This window comes from Rhinoraja longicauda, chromosome 4 (genome assembly GCF_053455715.1).
Source record: "Rhinoraja longicauda isolate Sanriku21f chromosome 4, sRhiLon1.1, whole genome shotgun sequence".
NCBI classification, from domain to species: Eukaryota; Metazoa; Chordata; class Chondrichthyes; order Rajiformes; family Arhynchobatidae; genus Rhinoraja; species Rhinoraja longicauda.
Window position 1 is genome coordinate 71,244,445 of NC_135956.1, and position 21,264 is coordinate 71,265,708.

The 21,264-nt window shown below is 43.2% G+C and overlaps 2 protein-coding genes across 4 annotated transcripts in view; one reads left to right on the forward strand and one right to left on the reverse strand.

Annotated features, from left to right (window-relative positions):
* The window catches only part of stk3 (serine/threonine kinase 3 (STE20 homolog, yeast)), a 276,140-nt gene extending 263,522 nt beyond the window's left edge, over positions 1-12,618 (reverse strand). For both annotated transcript variants that reach the window (XM_078398044.1, XM_078398046.1), the window contains exon 1: positions 12,509-12,618. In XM_078398044.1, the coding sequence (XP_078254170.1) occupies positions 12,509-12,531 (23 nt within the window). In that variant the 5' untranslated portion in view covers positions 12,532-12,618. The remainder of the gene's footprint in view (positions 1-12,508) is intronic.
* Positions 12,619-13,293: 675 nt separating this feature from the next.
* Positions 13,294-21,264, forward strand: part of osr2 (odd-skipped related transciption factor 2) — a 39,276-nt gene continuing 31,305 nt past the window's right edge. For both annotated transcript variants that reach the window (XM_078398676.1, XM_078398677.1), the window contains exons 1-2: positions 13,294-13,616; positions 18,505-18,561. In XM_078398676.1, coding sequence (XP_078254802.1) covers positions 13,572-13,616; positions 18,505-18,561 — 102 coding nt within the window. In that variant the 5' untranslated portion in view covers positions 13,294-13,571. The remainder of the gene's footprint in view (positions 13,617-18,504; positions 18,562-21,264) is intronic.

Here is a 21,264-nt window from a genome sequence, read left to right on the forward strand (position 1 = left end):
TTGTAGGTTAATTGGCCCTCTGTAAATTCCCCTTAGTATGTGGATGAGTGGAATAACACAGAACTAGTGCGAATATACCAAGTTTTCCCCCACAGACAGTAAGTAGTAAGTGCCTGGAATGCACTGTCAGGGATAAATGGTGGAGACAGATATTTTTTTAATTTATTTAGTGTATTTGTCATTCCACTCCTTACAGATCATGCAACGAATGGGACGAAACAGAGTGCCTCCGGGGACCATAGTGCAATACAAATGCAAACATATAGACAGGGGATGACAGTGCAGTACAATATAAAACAGTACAATACAATTAGACAGTGCAATACAATACAATACATATAGACAGGGGATTAAAGCATGTAAATGGTAAAAGGTAAAGCATTTAACCTAGAGTTTAAAGCATGTAACAGGGGGAATTAAAAGCCATCAATGAGAGCAAGTAATTTATTGATTGCACGGTAAATGAGATTATAAAGTGCAGAGTGCCAGGTGAGGTGCTAACCCCTCCCCCGCCCCCCCCTCCCCCGGAGTCAGGTGGGGCAGTTCAGTGGACGAACAGCCTGAGGGGAAAAGCTGTTCCTGAACCTGGTGGTTCTGCAGCTAATGCTCCTCAGCCTTCTTCCGGAAGGCAGCGGGTCAAATAGACCTTGGAAGAGGTGAGAGGAGTCCCTCATGATACTGCAGGCTTTACTTTTGTACCTTCCTCTGTAAATGTCACTGATGGCAGGGAATCTGGTCCCAGTGATGTGCTAGGTTGTTAGGGTGCCGCAGCGGTAGAGTTGCTGCCTTACAGCGAATGCAGCGCCGAACACTCAGGTTCGATCCTGACTACGGGTGCTGTACTGTACGGAGTTTGTACGCTCTCCCCGTGACCTGCGTGGGTTTTCTCCGAGATCTTCGGTTTCCTCCCACACTCCAAAGACGTACAGGTTTGTAGGTTAATTGGCAGGGCAAATGTTTTTAAAAAATTGTCCCTAGTGGCTGTAGGCAGATTCATCGCCATGGGTGATGAGCCCCACGACTGTGGTGTCATCCACGTATTTGATAATGTTGTTGGCCTGGTGTACAGTCGCGGGTCAGCAGTGTAAACACAAGTGGGCTCAGCACACAGCCCTGGGGGGCTCTGGTGTTCACAGTGACACTTAGAGATGACCAAGTGTGGACTCGGTCATATGAAATACGAGAAATATGGATCATATCAGGCAGAGGAGATTAATTTAACTTGGCATCATCCTTGGCACAGACATTGTGAGCTTAAGAGCCTTGTGCTGTGCTGTACTGTTCCATGTTCCTTGTTCTATATGCCTGTTAAATACCTCTGATATATTGCTATTTTCCCGCAGAGCACATTCCAGGCAACTACCACTCACTGTGAAAAACACTTGCCTTCCAAATCTCCTTTAAAATTTACCCACCTTAAATCCATGTCCCATGTTATTTGACATATTCATTCTGGGAAAAAGAATAGCTACCTGTTGAATAAGATCAACAAACTTGATTCAAGCCTCTCCTGGCAGCATAATAGTCACTAATCCAGGTGACATCCTGGAACTTCTACAACTTCTCCAAACCCTTTCTGTAATAAGCCAACCAGAATTGCACACAATACTCCAAATGTAACCTAACCAAAGTTCTGCACAACTTCCCTCTTTTATAGTCCTGACCACCAGTGAAGGCAGGCATGCCATACATCTGCTTTATTACTCTATTCATTTATTGGTATTAGAGTTGGTGTATTATTTTACAGAGATACAGTGAAAATCTGTTTTGTATGTTTCCCCTTTCAGGGAGTCTGGGCTTGCACCCCAAGATTCCTCTCTGCATCAAAGCTCCGAAGGGTCCTACCATTTACCGTATATTTTTCTGTTGTGCAGATGAAATTCCATCACCAATTCTCTGCCTGTATTTCCAAATGATCCATATCATGATATATCCTTTGCAACCCTTCCTCATTATCAACAACTCCAGCAATTTCTGTGTCGACCACAAACTGCAAAAGGATCCTTACTATATGCGTATACACTCACAACATTGCAACTACCTTGCAGGACCTTCTACAACACGGTGGTTGCATCAGCCATGTTCTATGGAGTGGTCTGCTGGAGCAGCAGCATCTCAGCGGCAGAGGGGAAGAGACTTGACAAGCTGGTCAGGAAGGCCAGCTCTGTCCTGGGTTGCCCCCTCGACTCAATACCGGTGGTGGAAGAGAGGAGGATGATGGCAAAGTTAACATCGTTGCTGGACAATGACTCCCACTCCATGCAGGACACTGTCACTGCACTGAGTAGCTCCTTCAGTGACAGACTCCTTCACCCCAAGTGTGTGAAGGGGATATATAGGAGGTCCTTCCTTCCCGCTGCTATGAGACTGCACAACCAGCACTGCTCCCAGCAGACGAGTCAACGGTAACAGTTAAGGACTACACAGTAAACTAATGACAATTTTTCCTTCTCTATACTTTTATTTATAACTAGACCAAGTGGACCCGTTGTGCCCATTCCTCGTAGAGGGGGGGGGGGGGGCAGGGAAGGGGAGAGGGTATGATTGAGTGAGGCCTAGACCCAAAACCTCTCTTGTATTTTAGCACCCTCAACCCCCCACTCAATCCCCCCCTCCTCCCCCTACTCCTCCCCTTACTAACCCACTCCATCCCCCCTAGCTACCCCCACTTGCCCCTCCCCTGCCCCCACCCGGGAACGCGGGGGGATGGAGTGGCTGAATGTTAGACCAATGCAGTAGAGGTTTGGGGAGTTTCAAAGGGGGTTCAGGGGGGATGAATTGGGTGAATGGAGGGTGGAAGAGAGGGGGGGATAATGGGGCTGGGGATGGAGTGGGTGAGAAGAGGATAAGGGGGTGGGTTGTGGGGGGGGATGATAAGGAGTTGAGGGGGTGTGAATGGAGTGGGTGAGTGGGGCTCGTAAAAAAAAAACCTGAAACCAATTTAAGTTAATGCAGCACAGGTTTGGGGGAGTTTTAAGGGGGATTAAGGGGGGAATGGAGTGCGTGAGTGGGGCTCTGAAGAAAAATCCTAAACACAATTTCAGATAATGCAGGAACGGAGGAGTTTTAAGGTAGGTGGGGGGTGGGGGGGTTTGAGGTGGGAATGGAATGCGTGAGTGAGGGGATGGGGTGGCTGAGTAAGGGGAGGGTGTTAGACCAATGCTGTCGAGGTTTGGGGGAGTTTTAAAGGGGGTTCAGGGAGGATGAATTGGGCGAATGGGGGATGGAAGAGAGGGGATAAGGGGGCTGAGGGGAGGATAAGGGGGTTGAGGTGGGTTGTGTGGGGGATGATAAGTGGGGTTGAGGGGGTGTGGATGGAGTGGGTAAGTGCGGCTCTTAAAAAAGCCTGAAGCCAATTCAAATTAATGCAGCACAGGTTTGGGGGAGTTAAGGGGGATTGAGGGGGGAAAGGACTGCGTGAGCGGGGCACTGAAAAAAATTCTAAACACAATTTTAGTTAATGCAGGAGAGGTTTGGGGGAGTTTTAAGGGGGGGGGGGGTTGAGGTGGGAATGGAGTGCGTGAGTGAGGGGGGGTTGAGGTGGGAATGGAGTGCCTGAGTGAGGGGGGGTTGCGGTGGGTATGGAGTGGCTGAGTACGGGGAGGGTGTTAGACCAATGCAGTGGAGGTTTGGGGGAGTTTTAAAGGGGGCTCAAGGGGGATGAATTGGGTGAATGGAGAGTGGGGGAGGGGGGATAAGGGGGCTGAGGGGGATGGAGTGGGTGAGGGGAGGATAAGGGGGGTTGAGGTGGGTTGTGGCAGGGGATGATAAGTGGGGTTGAGGGGGTGTGGATGGAGTGGGGCTCTTACAAAAACCTGAAAACAATTTAAGTTAATGTAGGAGAGGTTTGGGAGAGTTTTAACGGGGGGGTTGAGGTGGGAATGGAGTGCGTCCCATTGGAATTTCTCTCTCAATGTCAACAAGATGAAGGAGATCGTCATCAACTTCAGGAAACTGGGTGGTGTACATGCCCCAGTCAGCATCAATGTTGCTGAAGTGGAGATAGGCAATAGCTTCACATTGCTGTGCATAAATATCACCCGTAATTTGTCCTGGTCCAACCACATCAATGCTGCAGCCAAAAAAGTACAAGGTCTCAACTTCCTCAGAAAACTGAGGAGAATCAGCAATTCTCTCAACGACTCTTACCAATTTCTTCAGGTGCACCGTAGAAAGCATCCTGTCGGGATGCATCATAACTTGGTTTGGCAACTGCTCTGCCCAAGACCGGAAGAAATTGCAGAGAATTGTGAATGCAGCCCAGTCCATCACGTGAATGCGGCCCAGTCCGCCACAAACTCCATCTATTCTTCTTGCTGTCTCAGCAAAGGCGACCAACAAAATCATGGACCCCTCACACACCTGTTATTCCCTCTTTCCCCTCCTCTCCTAATCAGGCTTGAAAGCACATACTACCAGATTCAGAAACAGCTTCTTTCTTCTGTTATGATATTACTGAACAGAACTCTCAGAACCAAAGTGGGCAGTCCCAAGCTCCCAACCTACCTCATTGTGGCCCTTGCACTTTTTTTAAAATCTGCAATTCCTCTATAGCTGTAACACTGTAATACTATATTCTACATTCTGTTTATTTTTCTCTCTGCACTACCTGATGTACTTGTGTATGGCATGTGTCTGTCTAGGAACTGACCACAAATATAAAGTATTCACTTGTGGTCGTTGTGGATTGCTCAATTTTGAAAGGAAAGCTGCTAACTTTTAAAATGTAATGCAATTTCCCTGATGTAAACACACACATTAATAAATTAATAAATCACAGGCACCGAGGGGAATTTTAATTCCTGATGCAGTCTCATCCTGAAACACTGACTATCCCACTGCCTCTGCAGATGCCAGCTGGCCCACTGAGTTCCACCAGCAGTTTGTTTTTTGCCCCAGATTCCTATATCTCCAATCTATTGTCTCGCTCCTTTAATTTCAACAATGATGTTTAATCTCAAGAATGCTGTGGTTACAAACTTCATAATGATTCCCTTTATTTTGTTTTCTGCAGCATGCAGAGTTTTAAATTTAATTGGTATTTTATTTGGATTGTGGTCCTTCTTTAGCTCATAAACTACAACTTAAATGCATGCTAATACAATTTTAACGTTTTGTAAAAAATTAAAAAAGAATCACTGAAAATTATTTTTAAAATAATTGCTAATTCATAAGTTCATATGTTCTAGGACCAGAATTAGGCCATTCAGCCCATCAAGTCTACTCCACCATTCAATCATGACTGATCTATCTTTCCCTCTCAATCCCATTCTCCTGCCTTCTCCCCATAACCCCTGACACACTTTCTACTCAAGAACCTGTCAACCTCCACCTTAAAAATATCAATTGACTTGGCCTCCACAGCCATCCGTGGCAATGAATTTCACAGATTCAACACCCTCTGTCTAAAAAAATTCCTCCCCATCTCATTTCTAAAGGTATGTCCTTTATTCTGAGACTATGGCCTCTGGTCCTAGGCTCTCCCACTGGTGGAAACATCCTCTCCACATTCACTCTTCCTGGGTCTTTCACTGTTCAGTAAGTTTCAATGAGGTCCTCCCCTCATCTTCTAAAGTTCAGCGAGTTTAGGCACAGTGCCTTCAAGCGCTCATCATATGTTAATATGATATATTAATATTACCTTTCCATAATGTTTGTACATTTCCAAAGTCACTACAAATTATACATCATTTTTCACTGCTCTCTATTAATGTATATGAATAATGTGGTAAATCTTCAGTATTAGATCATAACAATCAAGGAAATAATGCACATCCACTAGACCATTACTGTACAACATACATTAACAACCATCAGAAAATACAAGATTCTTTCATCTCGGTAACTTAGTTGGTTTATATTATTTTGGACTTGAAAGCGATGATGTGACTGAAAATTCACTCACTACTGTTTACCATACACAAAGTAAGCAGATCAAAAGACATCACGAGGAGCCACAGAGTAATAATCTAAAAGTTAGTCAAATCAGATGCTCAAAACCATTTGATAGTTATCTCATCAAGACTGGTTAAAAATCAAGAATGCAAAAAATAATCCAAACATAAAATTTCTGTTGAATTATTTTATATGCATGAATGGTGATTGACTATTGGGTTATGTTGGTTTGGCAAGAGCAACAAAAGAGTTGATGAACTAGCTGGAAAGAATCTTCGCATCAAAGTTTTAGATTAACTCAAATGCTCAGGAAGGTGGATCAGAGCCCAACTAAAAATAAATGTTGAAATATTGAATTGTGGAGATGATGAAGTGATGTGTCAGAATTTCGCAAGTTGGGAAGTTGGTGCAGAGGCAAATATTCCAATACAACCTTTTTACCTGCAAGTATTTTTTTCGGGTAACCAGCAACAAAGGGTTAAAATGATTAGTAAACCATTTAATTGCCAAGATTGCTATCAGTGCCTCAACAAGTCACTAACAAAGCACACAAAACATTTTATTGTGGCTAACAAACAAAATAATCTGCTGAATGTAAAGTGTGAAGAAAACTAGAGGAGCTGTGCACAATTCCACACAAAAATAGTAGTGTCTAGATTCTGCAGAGAAATGACAGCAGAATATTGAAAATATCATCAGATATCTGTCACTTTTTCAACATGAACAATCATAAAGTTCGACAGCTGTTGACTGTGCACCAATAATGAATACTTCAAGGAGTCCAGCAGTAAATTGGGCATTTCGCACTTTATTTACTTACATTATAAATTCATGATGAAAATTTATCCTGCTTCCTATTCATTCAAATGGAGATGAACAGCTGCAGGACTAAAGTCCTGGTTAACAAAACAATTCGAATAAATCTACTTTTAAGTGTTTCAAAGAAAACTAAATGATTGTTTTTTTAACATTTAATTTTTTAACTTTTCAAAGTTTTTGAATGTACAAATCAATCAGAAACATCCATACTCATCGACATTTGGTTAAGCAAGAGTTCATGGATAAGCCAGATTCTTTTGTTCCAACTTGAATTCAAGTTGGATTAATGTGCAGATGATGATTCTATTAATGGAAGTAGAAATATCATTCAAGACAGGGCCATAAAACATAATATGCTGCACAAATTTGGGGGGGGGGGGCACAGTGACACAGCAGCAAGAGTTGCTGCCTTACAGCGCAAGGGATCCGGGTCCTTCAGGTGTGGTCAGAACGGAGTTTGTACATTCTCTATGTGACCGCATGGGTTTTCTCCAGGTGCTCTGGATTCTTCCCACATTCCAAAGACGTGCAGGTCTGTAGGTTAATTGGCTTCTGTAAATTGTCCCTAGTGAGGAGGATAGAACTAGTGCACAGCTGATCGTGGTCACTGCGGACTCATTGGGCCAAAGAGCCTGTTGTCATGCTGTTTCTCTCCAGCGATCTCAGGTGCTAGTTCTGCAGGTTGCACACTCTCGCTTTGACAGCATTGGTTTCTCCTGGGTATGCAGTTTTTCCACATATCATCCCAATGCAAGTAAGAATTTCACTGTTCTGTTTTGGTACATATGACAATTAAACACTCTTGACTTGACTCTTGTCATTTGCCCATCAATTAATACACATGCCCACAGTCCTGCAACCTCCACCAATGAGAATAACTTCCCTCTATTATCTTTTCCAAAATTATTGACATCTTACCCAGTATTATTGAGTCTCAGCTTAAACTTATTTACTCCAAAAATACTAGACGAGTTGTAACTCCAAGGGAGAGTAGTCCTTTTCTCCTGTTTACACGTATCAAGTGCCAACATTGTCCTTTATTAATGTCAAGATTATACACAATTGCTGGAGTAACTCATTTGGTCAGGCAGCATCTCTGGAGAACATAGATGGGTGACATTTCGGTTTGGGATCCTTCTTCAGACTCCAGAGATGCTGCCTGATCACTGGGTTACTCCAGCACTGTGTACTTTTAGTTCCTAAACTAACATCTGCAGTTTCTACATTTTAATGTCAGGATTATCCAACATGTAGCAGATCATCACAAAACCTGATAGGCACTCTGCTGATTTACACTGCAATCCAGGCTCATATTTTGCAGCAACATTGTCTGCATGCTACACCTGTGCAGGTTGCATTCTATGATTATCAACTCTGTCATCAACGGTTAGCCTGTGTTGGCAAGAGGTGGTGGATCAAGTACATTGCCTCGCATAGAATGAAGGCATCAATTGAGTTTCCAGGACACCAAGCATCAACTTGCATGGTATGTCACCAACGATTCACATTCTGCCTGGATACTGGGGAAGCAGATAGATTTGGTTTCAAGATAGAGCAGAAATGACAAGTGGCACCAAAAAGCAATTTCAGTTAAGACAATGGTACTCCTCATGGGAAACCCTGCAATTCAAGCACAACATCTCCTGGTCTTGTAACTTCTAAGAGAACATACTTAAATCTTCAAAGGGAACAGGGCACGCATCATGTCTGACCAATGGACTAAGAATTTTGTGATGAGTTTTAGTTCTCAGTCCTTTCTTTCCAATGAGAAACATTTCTCTACAGTTGGACAAAAACTCTGCAGCAGCCAATTTGTGTTTTGAAAGCTTCCTCAAACTGCAAGGAAATTACAGTGAATCTTAATAACTGTCCAGATAGTAGAGTTCAATAATGCTGATAAAAAAGTAACAACTGGCCACTTATCAGAACAAACATTCCTGGTCTTTGAAACATGCTTTTCACTTCACATCAGAGAGCATTCTAAACTCTAGCTAAACTAAAGTTCAAACTCTAACTAAACTCCAAAGTACAAACTGTCTTGGTTGCACTCGGGGCTTCGGGCTTTGTTTTGTTTCACACTACATTGTCATTTTTATTATTGACTAAACTTTGTTTTTGCTTGTTTACTATGTTATCGATGGAGTACTATGTTTACAAGCCTGTTATCGATGGAGTACTATGTTTACAAGCAAGTAAGAATTTCATTGGTGCATATGACAATTTAACACCCTTGGCTTATTCAGGAAACAAGATCGCCAGCATTGCAGAGTCCTTCATCGTGTTCTGCAAGTGCCAACCGAGATTTTTGCCCATCCCTGGTCTCCAATTCAGCTTCAATATTTCTTCAAATCAAAACAATCAAAAAACAGATCATCTGATCATTTATCTTATTATATTTGTGGAAACTGCCTACGCAGAAAATTTCTGTCAGGTTTGTTGATCACAAAAACTTTAAAAAACAGGTGCAGAGGTACACCAATAGGCCCCTCAAGCCTGTCCCACCATTCAAAATCATCATAGCTGATCTACACTAACCTCAACTCTCCTCCTGTGCCAGTTCCTCGTTGCCATCAATTCCCTAATCTTTCACAAATTGATCTATCTTCACTCTAAATTGTTCCAGATCTAACCGCCACAGCCCTTCAGTCGAGCGAATTTCAGAGATTTACCAGCTACTTAGAAATTTCTAAGCACCCCTGTTTCAAATTTAGCCCTTATATAATTATGCACACTCCTTCAAGATTCTGTTTAAATAGTTACTTCAAAAATACACCATTAACTGTAAACAAATGGGTAATATCCTTGAGTATCACTCTAATATACAAAGAAGTTACTTTCTCCAAACTATTTAATGCACTTTTCCAAACTGATGCAAGTTTCATCTAATATTGAATATCAGACCATTCAAGGCAATCAAAGAGGAATCTTACAGTTTACTACCTTCATGTGTACTTTGCTAACAATCTAGATTCTTTAGGGACATAAGAAACTGCTGATGCTGAACTTTAGTATCTTTAGCCCTGGATAATGACACCACTTTTGGTGACAGGAGGGGTGGAAATAAAGTATAATGTTAACATAATATTACTTCTGGAGACACAAGAGACTGCAGACAATGGAATCTTGCACAACATGCAAATTGTGGAGGAGCTCAGCAGGTTAAACTCTGAAGGTCAGTGGAACTCTTTGGAAAATCAGTGACCTAAACCATTAACTATTGCTTTCTCCATAGCTGCAACCTGATCTCAGTATTTCCAAAATTTTCTGTCTTTATTTCATGAATTCCAGCATCTGTGATTATTGCCTTTTGATGGCCGAGCTGATGTAAAGTTTTACATTAAGTTGTGCTTTAGAAATAGTAGCACCCATCTTTGAGACGCAAGCTCTGTTCCAATTGCCTGACTCACCACTATTCTCATGAAATCCTTGTTGTATTGTATTATCTCCAGTCACAAATTCCAAACCAGTTGGTTTCATTCATTCTTAACAGAGAAATAACATAAATAGAAACCGGAGAAGGCTGTTCACTCTTACCCTTGTTCTGCCATTCAACAAGATCACAGCTGATCTTGGCATCACTTTCTCAGACTAACGCATATCCAAAAGAATCATCCGTTTCTGACTGAGCCTCTATAGTCCTCTTGGTGAAGAAATTTATTCTAGTGTCTGTTCTAAATAGCTGACTGCGACCTTAGTTCTATAGATGCCAGCTAGTGGAAACATTAACACTGCATTTGTCCTAAAACAAAATGCTAGAAGAACTCAGCAGACCAGGCAGCATCTGTAGAGGGAAATGAACATGCTACAATTCGGGTCAGGACCCTTCTTCAGACCCTACCCAAAATCTCAGAAAAAATAGGATCTTCCATTTGTATTAGTCCTGACCTGAAATGTTGTCCGTCCATTTTCCTAAACAGATGCTGCCAGCCTCGTCACGTCCCTTCAGCACATTTCTTGTTGCTCCAGATTCCAGCATTTGCAGTCTCTTGTATCTCCATTTGTTCTCTCAGAACATGTGTGTGTTTCCATGAGATCAACTTCCAAACTTCAGAGAGTACAGGTATGGGCAATCCAATTTCTCTTTCTAAAGTAAAGCCACCATCCGAGCAATCAATCTGGTGAACCTTCACCGCACTCTGTCCTTTATAAATGTTTTGACCCAATATCACTTCCACTGAGCACTGGCGATATGAGCCCTCACAGCTATAAGACCTGTACAGCACAGAAGCAAGCTCTTTGGCTGACACTGTCCACGCCGACCAAGTAGGTATTCTGGGCAGCTCACAACCCAGAGGTATGAATCTTGATTTCTCTAACTTCAAGTAACCCTTGCTTTGCCTCTCTCCGTCCCTCCCCCACCCTTGTTCTCCGACCAGTTGCACTGTCCTCGTGATTCATTTTATTGTTTGTACGCCTTGTTGTCACCTTCCCTTCAGCCAACAATGAACCATTCTACATTTCCTTGATCAACATCTGTTTTGATCTGGCATTTTCACACCTTACCCTTCCATGTCTTTAATTTCCCTCTCCCCAGACTCAGTCTAAAGAAGGGTCTCATCCCAAAACATCACCCATTCCTTCTGTCCAGAGATGTTGTCTGTCCTGCTGAGTTACTCCAGCAATTTATGTCTATCTTAGGTATTCTGGGCTTATTCCATTTGCATGCCTGTATCCCTCTAAATTCTTCTTTTCTACATATCTCTGAATTACAAAGTTCTGGTTAACTCAGCACGTCAGTCAGCATCTGTGGAGGGAATGGACTTGTGGCTTCTTCAGGGAATGGAGGCTTGTGGATTATATGCAGGCAGGTAAGAGTTAATATTGGCATCATGACCAACACAAATATTGCGGGCCGAAGGGTCTGTTCCAGTGTGTTACGGTTTGTACGTTTAATGGAACAGACCAGGAGTGGCCAGTTGGGACCAGCTTGGATGGGCCATCTTGGTCAGCATGGATAAGTTGGGCCAAAGGGCCAGTTTCAATGCTGTATGACTCCATGGCAAGAGCAGCAAGGAATGAAAGGCAAACACAGCCTCATATCTAAAGAAGGATGTGCTGGTGCTGGAGAATGTCCACAGGAGGTTTACAAGAATTATCCCAGGAATGAGCGTGTTACCATAAGTTGAGCCTTTGACAGTGCTGGGCCTGTACTCGCTGGAGTTTAGAAGGACCTCATTGAGACTTACCAAAGCCCAGATAGAATGGGTATGAAGAGGATGTTTCCACTATGGGAGAGTCCAAGACCAGAGACCATCATCTCAGAATAAATGGAGATACCTTGAGAAGGGAGATGAGAGTGGTGAATCTGTCGGATTTGTTGACACAGAAGGCTTTGAAGGCCAAATCATTGGGTGTTTTCAAAGTGGAGATAGATAGATTCTTGCTTAGTAAGGGTTATGGGGAGAAGGCAGGAGAATGGGGTTGAAAGGGAATGATAGATCAGATGATTGAATGGCGGAAAAGACTTGATGGGCCGAATGACCTAATTCTGCTCCTGGAACTGATGCATTTATGAATCGGGACGAGCTTGGATGCATCTTGTCCGGCATATGAGTTGGGCCGAAGGTGTACCGTATGTCTCCAAGACAAGAGCAGCGAGGAATAAAAGGCAAACACGGAAATAAATAAACTGGTGATCAGAACCAAAACCGGCGCAGGATTGCCGGAGTTCAAGGCAGGTTTCACCTTCCTGGCACACACCCGCCAGCATGCCAGTCAGGGTTCGCCCCTCCTCCTCCCGCCCCCGCCGCCGCCGTCGCCCCGTCTCCCCTCCCTCCAGCGGGGAGGTCACTACCTTTTCGGCGCCGGCGGTTCCATAGCTGCTGAGAAGCCGGTGGGCCCGGCCAACGGCCACTTTCAAAGCGCGACCTCACGCCGCGCCACCGCCGCCCGTCACACCTGTACGTCACCACGGCGCCGCAATCGCCCGTCCCATTGGCTCGCAAGCTGCCTGAGCGCCGCGTTCCAATGGCTGCCGGGCCCGTCAATCTAGTCTCAGTTTGCAGACATGTGCCCGCCTACGTTCCATCCCATTGGCTGGGAAGCTGCCGTTGTGCTATCATTCACTGGTGGGGTGGTCTGTCAATCAACTCGCAGACTTCACCGTTTTGGTCCGCCCACCTTCCATCCCATTGGCTCTCAAGCTGCCTTTGCACCAACTTTCGTTGGCTGCCGGGCCCATCAATCAAATCCCAGCTGGATTGAGGGGTGGTGACCATGGAAACAGATACATCGGTGCAGGAGTAGGCCGTTCAGCCCATCGAGCCAGCACCGCCATTCAATGTGATCATGGCTGACCATCCACGGTGGCGCAGCGGTAGAGTTGCTGCTTTACAGCGAATGCAGCGCCGGAGACTCAGGTTCGATCCTGACTACGGGTGCTGCACTGTAAGGAGTTTGTACGTTCTCCCCGTGACCTGCGTGGGTTTTCTCCGAGATCTTCGGTTTCCTCCCACACTCCAAAGACGTACAGGTATGTAGGTTAATTGGCTGGGTAAATGTAAAAATTGTCCCTAGTGGGTGTAGGATAGTGTTAATGTGCGGGGATCGCTGGGCGGCACGGACTTGGAGGGCCGAAAAGGCCTGTTTCCGGCTGTATATATATGATATGATATGATATGATATAATCAGTACCCCGTTCCTGCTTTTTCCCATATCCCTTGATTCCGTTAGCCCTAAGCCCTAAATCTAACTCTCTCTTGAAAACATCCAGTGAATTGGCCTCCACTACTGCTTCTGTGGCAGAGAATTCCACAGATTCACAACTCTCTGCGGGAAGACGTTTTACCTCATCTCGTCCTAAATGGCCAACCCATTATTCTTGAACTGTGACCCCAGGTTCTGGACCAAGGTTTGGAATGATGACATCACGTGACATGATCATGGTTTATTTATGGTTTGGGGTAAGGAGGAATTAATGCAGGAATTATTTTTTTGAGTGTGCCTCTTGTGGCTTCAGCCTTAATATAAAACATATGACCTTTGATTGACCAATGAAATAATTCTGTAGGAAAATAACTGCAGATGCTGGTACAAATCGAAGGTATAACAAAATGCTGGAGTAGCTCAGCAGGTCAGGCAGCATCTAGGAGAGAGGGAATGGGTGACATTTCGGGTTGAGACCCTTCCTCAGACTGAATTCTTGTCAATACAGGGTACATTCCAAGAGACAAAGTGCTGGAGTAACTCAACAGGTCAGGCAGAATCTCTGGATTCTGAAGAAGGGTTAATGGTAGACCAAAAGACTGGAATAAATTCAGAATCCAGCAAAGGGAGACAAAAAAGATGTTAAACAGAGAGAATAAAAACTATGAAGATGAATTAGCAAGGAATATGAATTCAGACTAAAAGAGTTTTTCTAGGATTAAAAAAATGAAGATAGAGGTCCAAGTGAATGTAGAGCCTTAAAGAATGAAGCTGAGGAAATAGTTCCGTGCAACAAGAAAATGGCAGAGAAGTTAAACAGATGTTTTGCATCAGTATTCACAATAGTAGGCACTGTAAACATTAAATTAGTAACGACTAATGCCACGGAGAAATTAAACAGCATCACCATCACTAAATAAATAATATTAAACAAAGAAATGGAGTTAAAGGCTGACAAGTTCCCTGGCCCAGAAAGGTTTAGGTTTATCATTGTCATGTGTACCAAGGTACAGGGAAAAGCTTTGTTTTGCATGCGATTAAAAAAACGGATCGGATAAACCATGCATATCATCGGCGGTCACTCGAAGCGAGTATGACTGTCCTCTACAGAGGACGCCTGTGCCTGATTTTGTTTAACGTGGGGAGACACTTGCACAGACAGCAACCTTGACAGATCTGGGTCAGGATCCATTGGCATGGAATCCAAGACGACTGGGGACCCTTTTCTGCTGCAGCCTTCATCCGCCTTCCCAGCCGTTGTGACGCTCCACTAAAGTCAGCCATCATCCTCCGCCTGTTCCACCGTTGAGGTCTAGGTTAGATTGCTCTTTGTCAGGGACCTCCCCCTCAACCTTGATGCCCTGGGTGACCCTACTAGGAGCATTGCTCCAGACGGCATCACTCTCGGGACTTCAGGACCACACAAGCTTCTCCACTACGACAAGGTGACAATCCACGGAGAAGAAACCATGCATAAATACAATCAAGTCAATGCCTAGTACAATAGATTGAGCAAAAGGGAAGATACAGAGTGCAGAATATAATTCTCAGCATTGTAGTGCATCAGTTCCATAGAAGATGTCTTGCATTTTAGGATCCTAAAATAAGTGGTCAAATTGACAGTGGATGCATTAATTATAATCTGGCAAACAGTCTTTCATGTTAGAGGATTGGAAAACTGTGAATGTGACACCTCTATTCAAAAAGGGAGAAAGGCAAAAGGTTTCCTTCAAACCTTTGGGATGTGGGAGAAAACCGGAGCATCCATAGGAAACCCAAGAGGTCACAGGGAGAATGTGCAAACTCCATATAGACAGCACTCAAGGTCAGGATCGACCCCTGGTCTCTGGCGCTGTGAGGCAGTAGTTCTACCAGCTGCACCACTTGGCCTGCACAGTTGTGATTCTACCTACAGCAGAACAGACTTGAGGGGATGATTGGCTTATTCCTCTTCCCTGTCTTGTGGTTAGATGGTCTAAAATGTTTTAGAATATCCTGATATCTTGAAAAATACAATGTAAATATTAGTTCATTCTTCCACTATGAAGGCAATCTTAGCAACAGAAGCTAAACTTTATGATCCTATTTTCCTAATGTGTTTAAAAATTACATTCACGGTTTAACTTAACCATTCCATTGTTATTTTACACTCTTGGATTCATTCCCCATCTTTCTTCCTCAATGTGGGAGATGTTAGTTTGACCTGCAAGACACAAAAAGAAATATTACCTTTGAAGAATTAAAATAACAAGATTTTTATTTCCTCATCAAAGGATGTGGAGATAATTTACTGTCCTTTGATCTTATGATCCAGTTATTGAAATGCATGAAGAACAAAAGTTATGAGCAGAAAAAAACTGAAAATAGAGTGGAATCACCAGATTAAAAAAATAAAAATTAGAAGTAGTCAATGAAGGAGGCCACTGATTTGCAGAGTTTGCAAAAACGGATTTTCGAAGAGAGTCCATAATTGCTGAAAGACTCAACAACTAATATAGAAACACAGGGAACTGCAGATGCTCATTTACAAAAAAAGACACAAAGTGCTGGAGTACCTCAGCAGATCAGGCAGCATCTCTGGAGAACATGGATAGGTGACGTTTAATTCACTTTAGTTTAGTTTTGAGATAGAGTGTGGAAACAAGCCCTTCGGCCCACAGAGTACGTACCAACTACGATAACCCGTACACTAGTTCTATCCTACACATTGGGGCCAATTTACAGAAGCCAATTAATCTACACACCTGCATGTCTTTGGAATGTGGGATGAAACCGGAGCACCCGGAGAAACCCACGCAGTCACAGGGAGAACGTACAAACTCCGTATGGCCAGCACCCATAGTCAGGATCGAACCTGTGTCTCTGGCGTTGTAAGTCAGCAACTCTTCCACTGCGCCATCCTAATATTATGGTAACAGTTAGAATATGTTACTGTTATATGATCCTGTTATCCGATCCAGAATATGATCCTGTTGGGTTTCATTGTCTGTATAACTTGTGATCACCTACCCCACAGCCAACAATGGAACATTGCAGACTCCACCTTTGAGATACGAAACGATAGAACATTATTTATCCCAGGAGGGAAATTGATCTGCCAACAGTCATAAAAACACAAAATCCATGAAACATGAAATTAAGGTGATGAGTGGAAAGGATTAGGAGTAGTTGTACAGTTTGATATCCACAGGGAAGGATCGCCTGTGGCATTCTGTCCTGCATCTTGGTAGAACCAGTCTGTCGCTGAAGGTACTCCTCAGGTTGACCAGTGTGTCATGGAGTGGGTGAGCTGTATTGTCCAGGATGCTCCGCAGTTTGAGGAGCATCCTCCCCTCCAAGACCACCTCGCATGAATCCAACACCGCCCCCAGGACGGAGCCAGCCTTCCTGATGAGTTTGTTGATCCTATTGGCGTCCATGGGCTTCGCCCTGCTGCTCCAGCAGCGAAGAAGTTGGCACTGGCTACCACCATTTGGTAGAACATCTGCAGCATCTCACTGCAGACGTTGAAGGAGCAGAGCCGTCTCAAAAAGTACAGCCGGCTCTGTCCCTCCTTGTACTGGGCCTCAGCGTTACTGGACCAGTCCAGTTTACTGTCCAGGTACACTCCAAGGTATTTGTACTCCCTGGTAAATCTCCACATCCACACCATTGATGGAGACAGGGGACAGGGGTGTTCCTCTCCTCCTAAAGTCCACCATTAACTCCTTAGTCTTGTCGGTGTTGAGCTGCAAGTGATTCAGCCCACACCACTCAACAAAGTCATTGACTACACCTCTGTATTCCACTTCCCTCCCCTCACTGATGCAGCCCACAATTGCAGAGTCATCTGAAAACATCTGCAGGTAGCAGGAGTCTGAGTTATATCTGAAGTCCGAGGTGTAGATGGTGAATAGGAAGGGAGAGAGGACCATCCCCTGTGGGGCCCCTGTGTTGCTCACTACCATGTCCGAGACACAGTTCTGTAGCCTAACATATTGTGGTCATCCAATCAGGTAGTTGGTGATCCAGGACACCAATGGAACATCCACCCGCATCTCCGTCAGTTTGTTCCCAAGCAGTGCAGGCTGGATAGTGTTAAAATTCCTTGATCATTGCTGCTCTTTGTATATCGTTCATTTATTTGTTCAGTTTATCCCCTATTTCTCTCATTTCCCTTTCCCCTGACCCTCAGTCTGAAGAAGGATCTCGTTCCGAAACGTTACCTATTCCTTTTCTCCAGAGATGTTGCCTGTGGGGCAACGTTTTCTGTCTATCTTCGGTGTAAACCAGCATCTGCCATTCTCTCTTACAGAATATGTGATAAAATCCATTTTATGTTATTCATAATTCAGTTTTCCTTCATTGGGTTCTGGGGAATAGAAGTTATTAACTATCACTTAACTGTTTCATAAGATAGACACAAAATGCTGGAATAACTCAGCGGGACAGGCAGCATCTCTGGAGAGAAGAAATGGGTGACATTTAGGGTCGAGACCCTTCTTCAGACTGTTTCATAAGATTTGGAGTTGGAGTTCCATTACATGAAGTTCACGAACAAACTGATATTTTCTATATTGAGAATGGAGTCTAGTGAGAAAGAAAACAGTATTAAACACTGATGGGACCCTTCTCTGACAAATGCATGGACTTTGTGCATGTCTATCCATGTTACTCTGTGTGTACGAGCGAGTGCATGTGTGCCTGTGTGTCTGCGCATCTGTGAGTGAGTGTGTCAGTTATGGAGAAGGTTTGTATCAAAAAAGTGCAATAGCCGCAATAAAGTAGGTTGGGAGATCAGGACTGCACCCATTGCTTATGAAAGGTCTTTTCATTAGTCTGATAACATCGTGAAAGAAGCTGATCCTGAATCAGGTGCTTTCAAGCTTTTGTATTTTTTACCCAACGGGAGAAGAGAGAATGAATGGAATGTAAGTCGTCCATGATTATGTTGGCAGCTTTTCCGAGGCAGTGTGATGTGTAGATAGAATTTTTGCTGGAGAGATTGGTTTTTGATTTGATAATTCAATTACACTTTATTATCACATGTACCTCAGTACAGTGATTTTTTGTATTTGCACAAGGTATGCAGAGTTGCCCAGTATCTGGCACTGACAACGTTACAAAGTACTCATTAGAGCCCCAATTGTCCCTTTTTGTTTGCAGCCACAAGAGATCTTGCTTTTCTTCAGCACCGGGATAATGGTGGTCTTCTTGAAGCAGGTGGGTACCTCAGAATGGAGTAGGGAGAGATTAAAGATCTACACAAATACTACCGCTAGCTGGTCCACGCAGCTACTGAGGACACGGCCAGGAACTCAGTCTGGACCAGTAGCTTTTTGTGGGTTCACCCTCAGGTAGGCCAATTCAACCTCTACAACAGTGACCCTAGGAAGATGCACACCCAAGTCTGAAGGGCCAGGTGTCATTGCCCTGTTGGACTTCTGCTCGAAGCAGGCATAGAAAGCCTTTAAACTTGTGCAGCAATGTATCGTAAATTATTCCACACGGTATACTGGGTTCTTAAAGGTACATTCATAACTATATATGCAGCGACTAGTTTTATTTAATCATATAAATTTAAATTCCTCAACTGCCATTGTGGGATTTGAATTCTTGTCCCTGGATCATTAGTCCAGGCTTCTGGAAGCACGTTCAATAAGTTAACCACTATGATATTGTGTAAATAATTCATGTGTAGAGTTTTCAGGCATTTTGCTTGATGTTTTTTTGCCCAATATAATATCCAGTCCTAACTGAGGGTTTTTATTGTGTAGGAAGGAACTGCAGATGCTGGTTTAAACCAGATAGACACAAAAAGCTGGAAAGACTCAGTGGGTCAGACAGCATCTCTGGAGAAAAAAAACAGGGTCTCGACTCAAAACATCACCTTCTTCGGACTTTAGAAGAGACTCAACCCGAAACGTCACCTTTTCCTTTTCATCAGAAATGCTGTCTGACTCGCTGATTAGTCCATCTTTTTGCGTCTATACGAGGATTTTTACTGTTTTATTAATTCTCCTGGGCATAGTCGGGTTAACGTTTTTGATAGCTTCAAATCAAACCAGTTCCCCCAGCACTAATAAAAAATCCTATGTAGTTGAGAAATAAAACTCCTTTCTTCATTTGTCTGCTGCCTTTTTATATGGACCATGGTAATTTTCCTTCACAGTTCATATATAAATAAGAACAAGTCCCCAACAACCACTGTGCCAAATATGTGATTATTTAAAGATTTCTGGATCATCCCGTCAACACCGCACTCTTTATATTGTGGAACTTGTGATCATCATTTACAAATTTCCGCAGCATGTGGTTTGGGTTGAACAACTTTGCAAATATGCTTCAATTATTTGGCCACGGCATTAATTTATCGAGACACATTTCGCAAGAATGCGCTTCCACGTAACACTATTAATTCAGACTAATATGAAGTCTCTCAAAGTGTAAAATGTTTCCTAATATTACATTTTACCAAAATGTCCTGTTCGATATCTGAAAAAAATCCATCTTTCAAAGTTACGGAGGGAAATAGAGCTCCCTCTAAATTTTAATCCATCTGCCTCCAATAATTGACTACACCAAATGTCGGCATGTTTGGGACATCTGGTAATTTTTTTATCCCTGAAACTAAGTAAAGTGAAACTCGTGTTTATGTTACAAATCTAATTGTTCGTATGAAGAAAAAAGACAAAAAATTTAGCCATCAACTCAATGTTCCAAACATAATCTGTATATACCATTCATTGAGTGAATGTATCAAGCAAATAAAAATAATTCAAATGTTAACATGTGCACACTTGCCAACATATACGGAAAATACCAGATCGGAAATCCACTTGGATCCCCAAAGCATTGAAGTCGTGGAGTCCTGACCATTATAATTAAATACGTCTTCCATCCACATTAGGGACCAAATAGACAATCTGTGAGTGGAACCAGAGAATGTAAGTCATGTCTTATATTAATACTTCTCATCTGTATTTACTGAGAAGAACTGGCCAGAAGTTGAAGAATTCAGGGAAGGTATCTGTGAAATTTTAGGGCATTATTATTAAAAAGGTGGAACAAAACAAGGGAAAGTTGGAAATACTCAGCAGGTCAGACAGCTTCTATGGAAAAAAAATGGAGGACGTTTCAGGCCTGGGACCGTTCCTCAATACAAGAAAAGAGATAAAAACAAGTTTGCTTTCTGAGGGCTTGGGACATTGGGCTGATTGAGAACTCAATTTTCTCTCTTTCCTAGTTCTGAAGAAGTATCCCACATTTAAAACATTAGCTGTTTCTCCTTCCGAAGTTGCTGCCTGACATATTGAGTATTTCCACCAATTTCTGCTTTTCTTTAACATTTCCGGTGTAACTTTTGTTACATTTTCATTAAGAAAAAAAGAGGTAGGTACGTATCCTACTTCAAGAGTCAAGAGCCAAGAGTTTTGTATTGTCATATGTCTCAAACAGAACAATTACATTCTCACTTGCAGCAGCTGTCGGTAGGTACTCACCACTGCTGACCGGGTACACCCCACAAGCCTTATCGTTTCAGAGATGTCTGGCCTTAACAATTTGGCCCTTGTCAAAGTCGCTCAGGTCTTTACTCCTGCCCATTTCTCCTGTATCCAACACATCAACTTCAAGAACTGACTGTTCACTTGCTGCCTAATATATCCCATCCCTTGACAGGTGCCATTGCAATAAGATAATCAATGTGATTCACTTCGCCTGTCAGTGGTCATAATGTTTTGGCTGATTGGTGTATATTGTTCACTGAGATGGATTAATTGATGATGATGATACTTTACTGTCACATGTAAGAAAAAAATAGCATGATTGCAACTGGGTGGACCCATGTGGAGGGAAAAAACTCTATTCCAATGTGACAAAGTGATCAGAGTCCATGTCTAAAATCAAGATGCAGTTGGACTACTT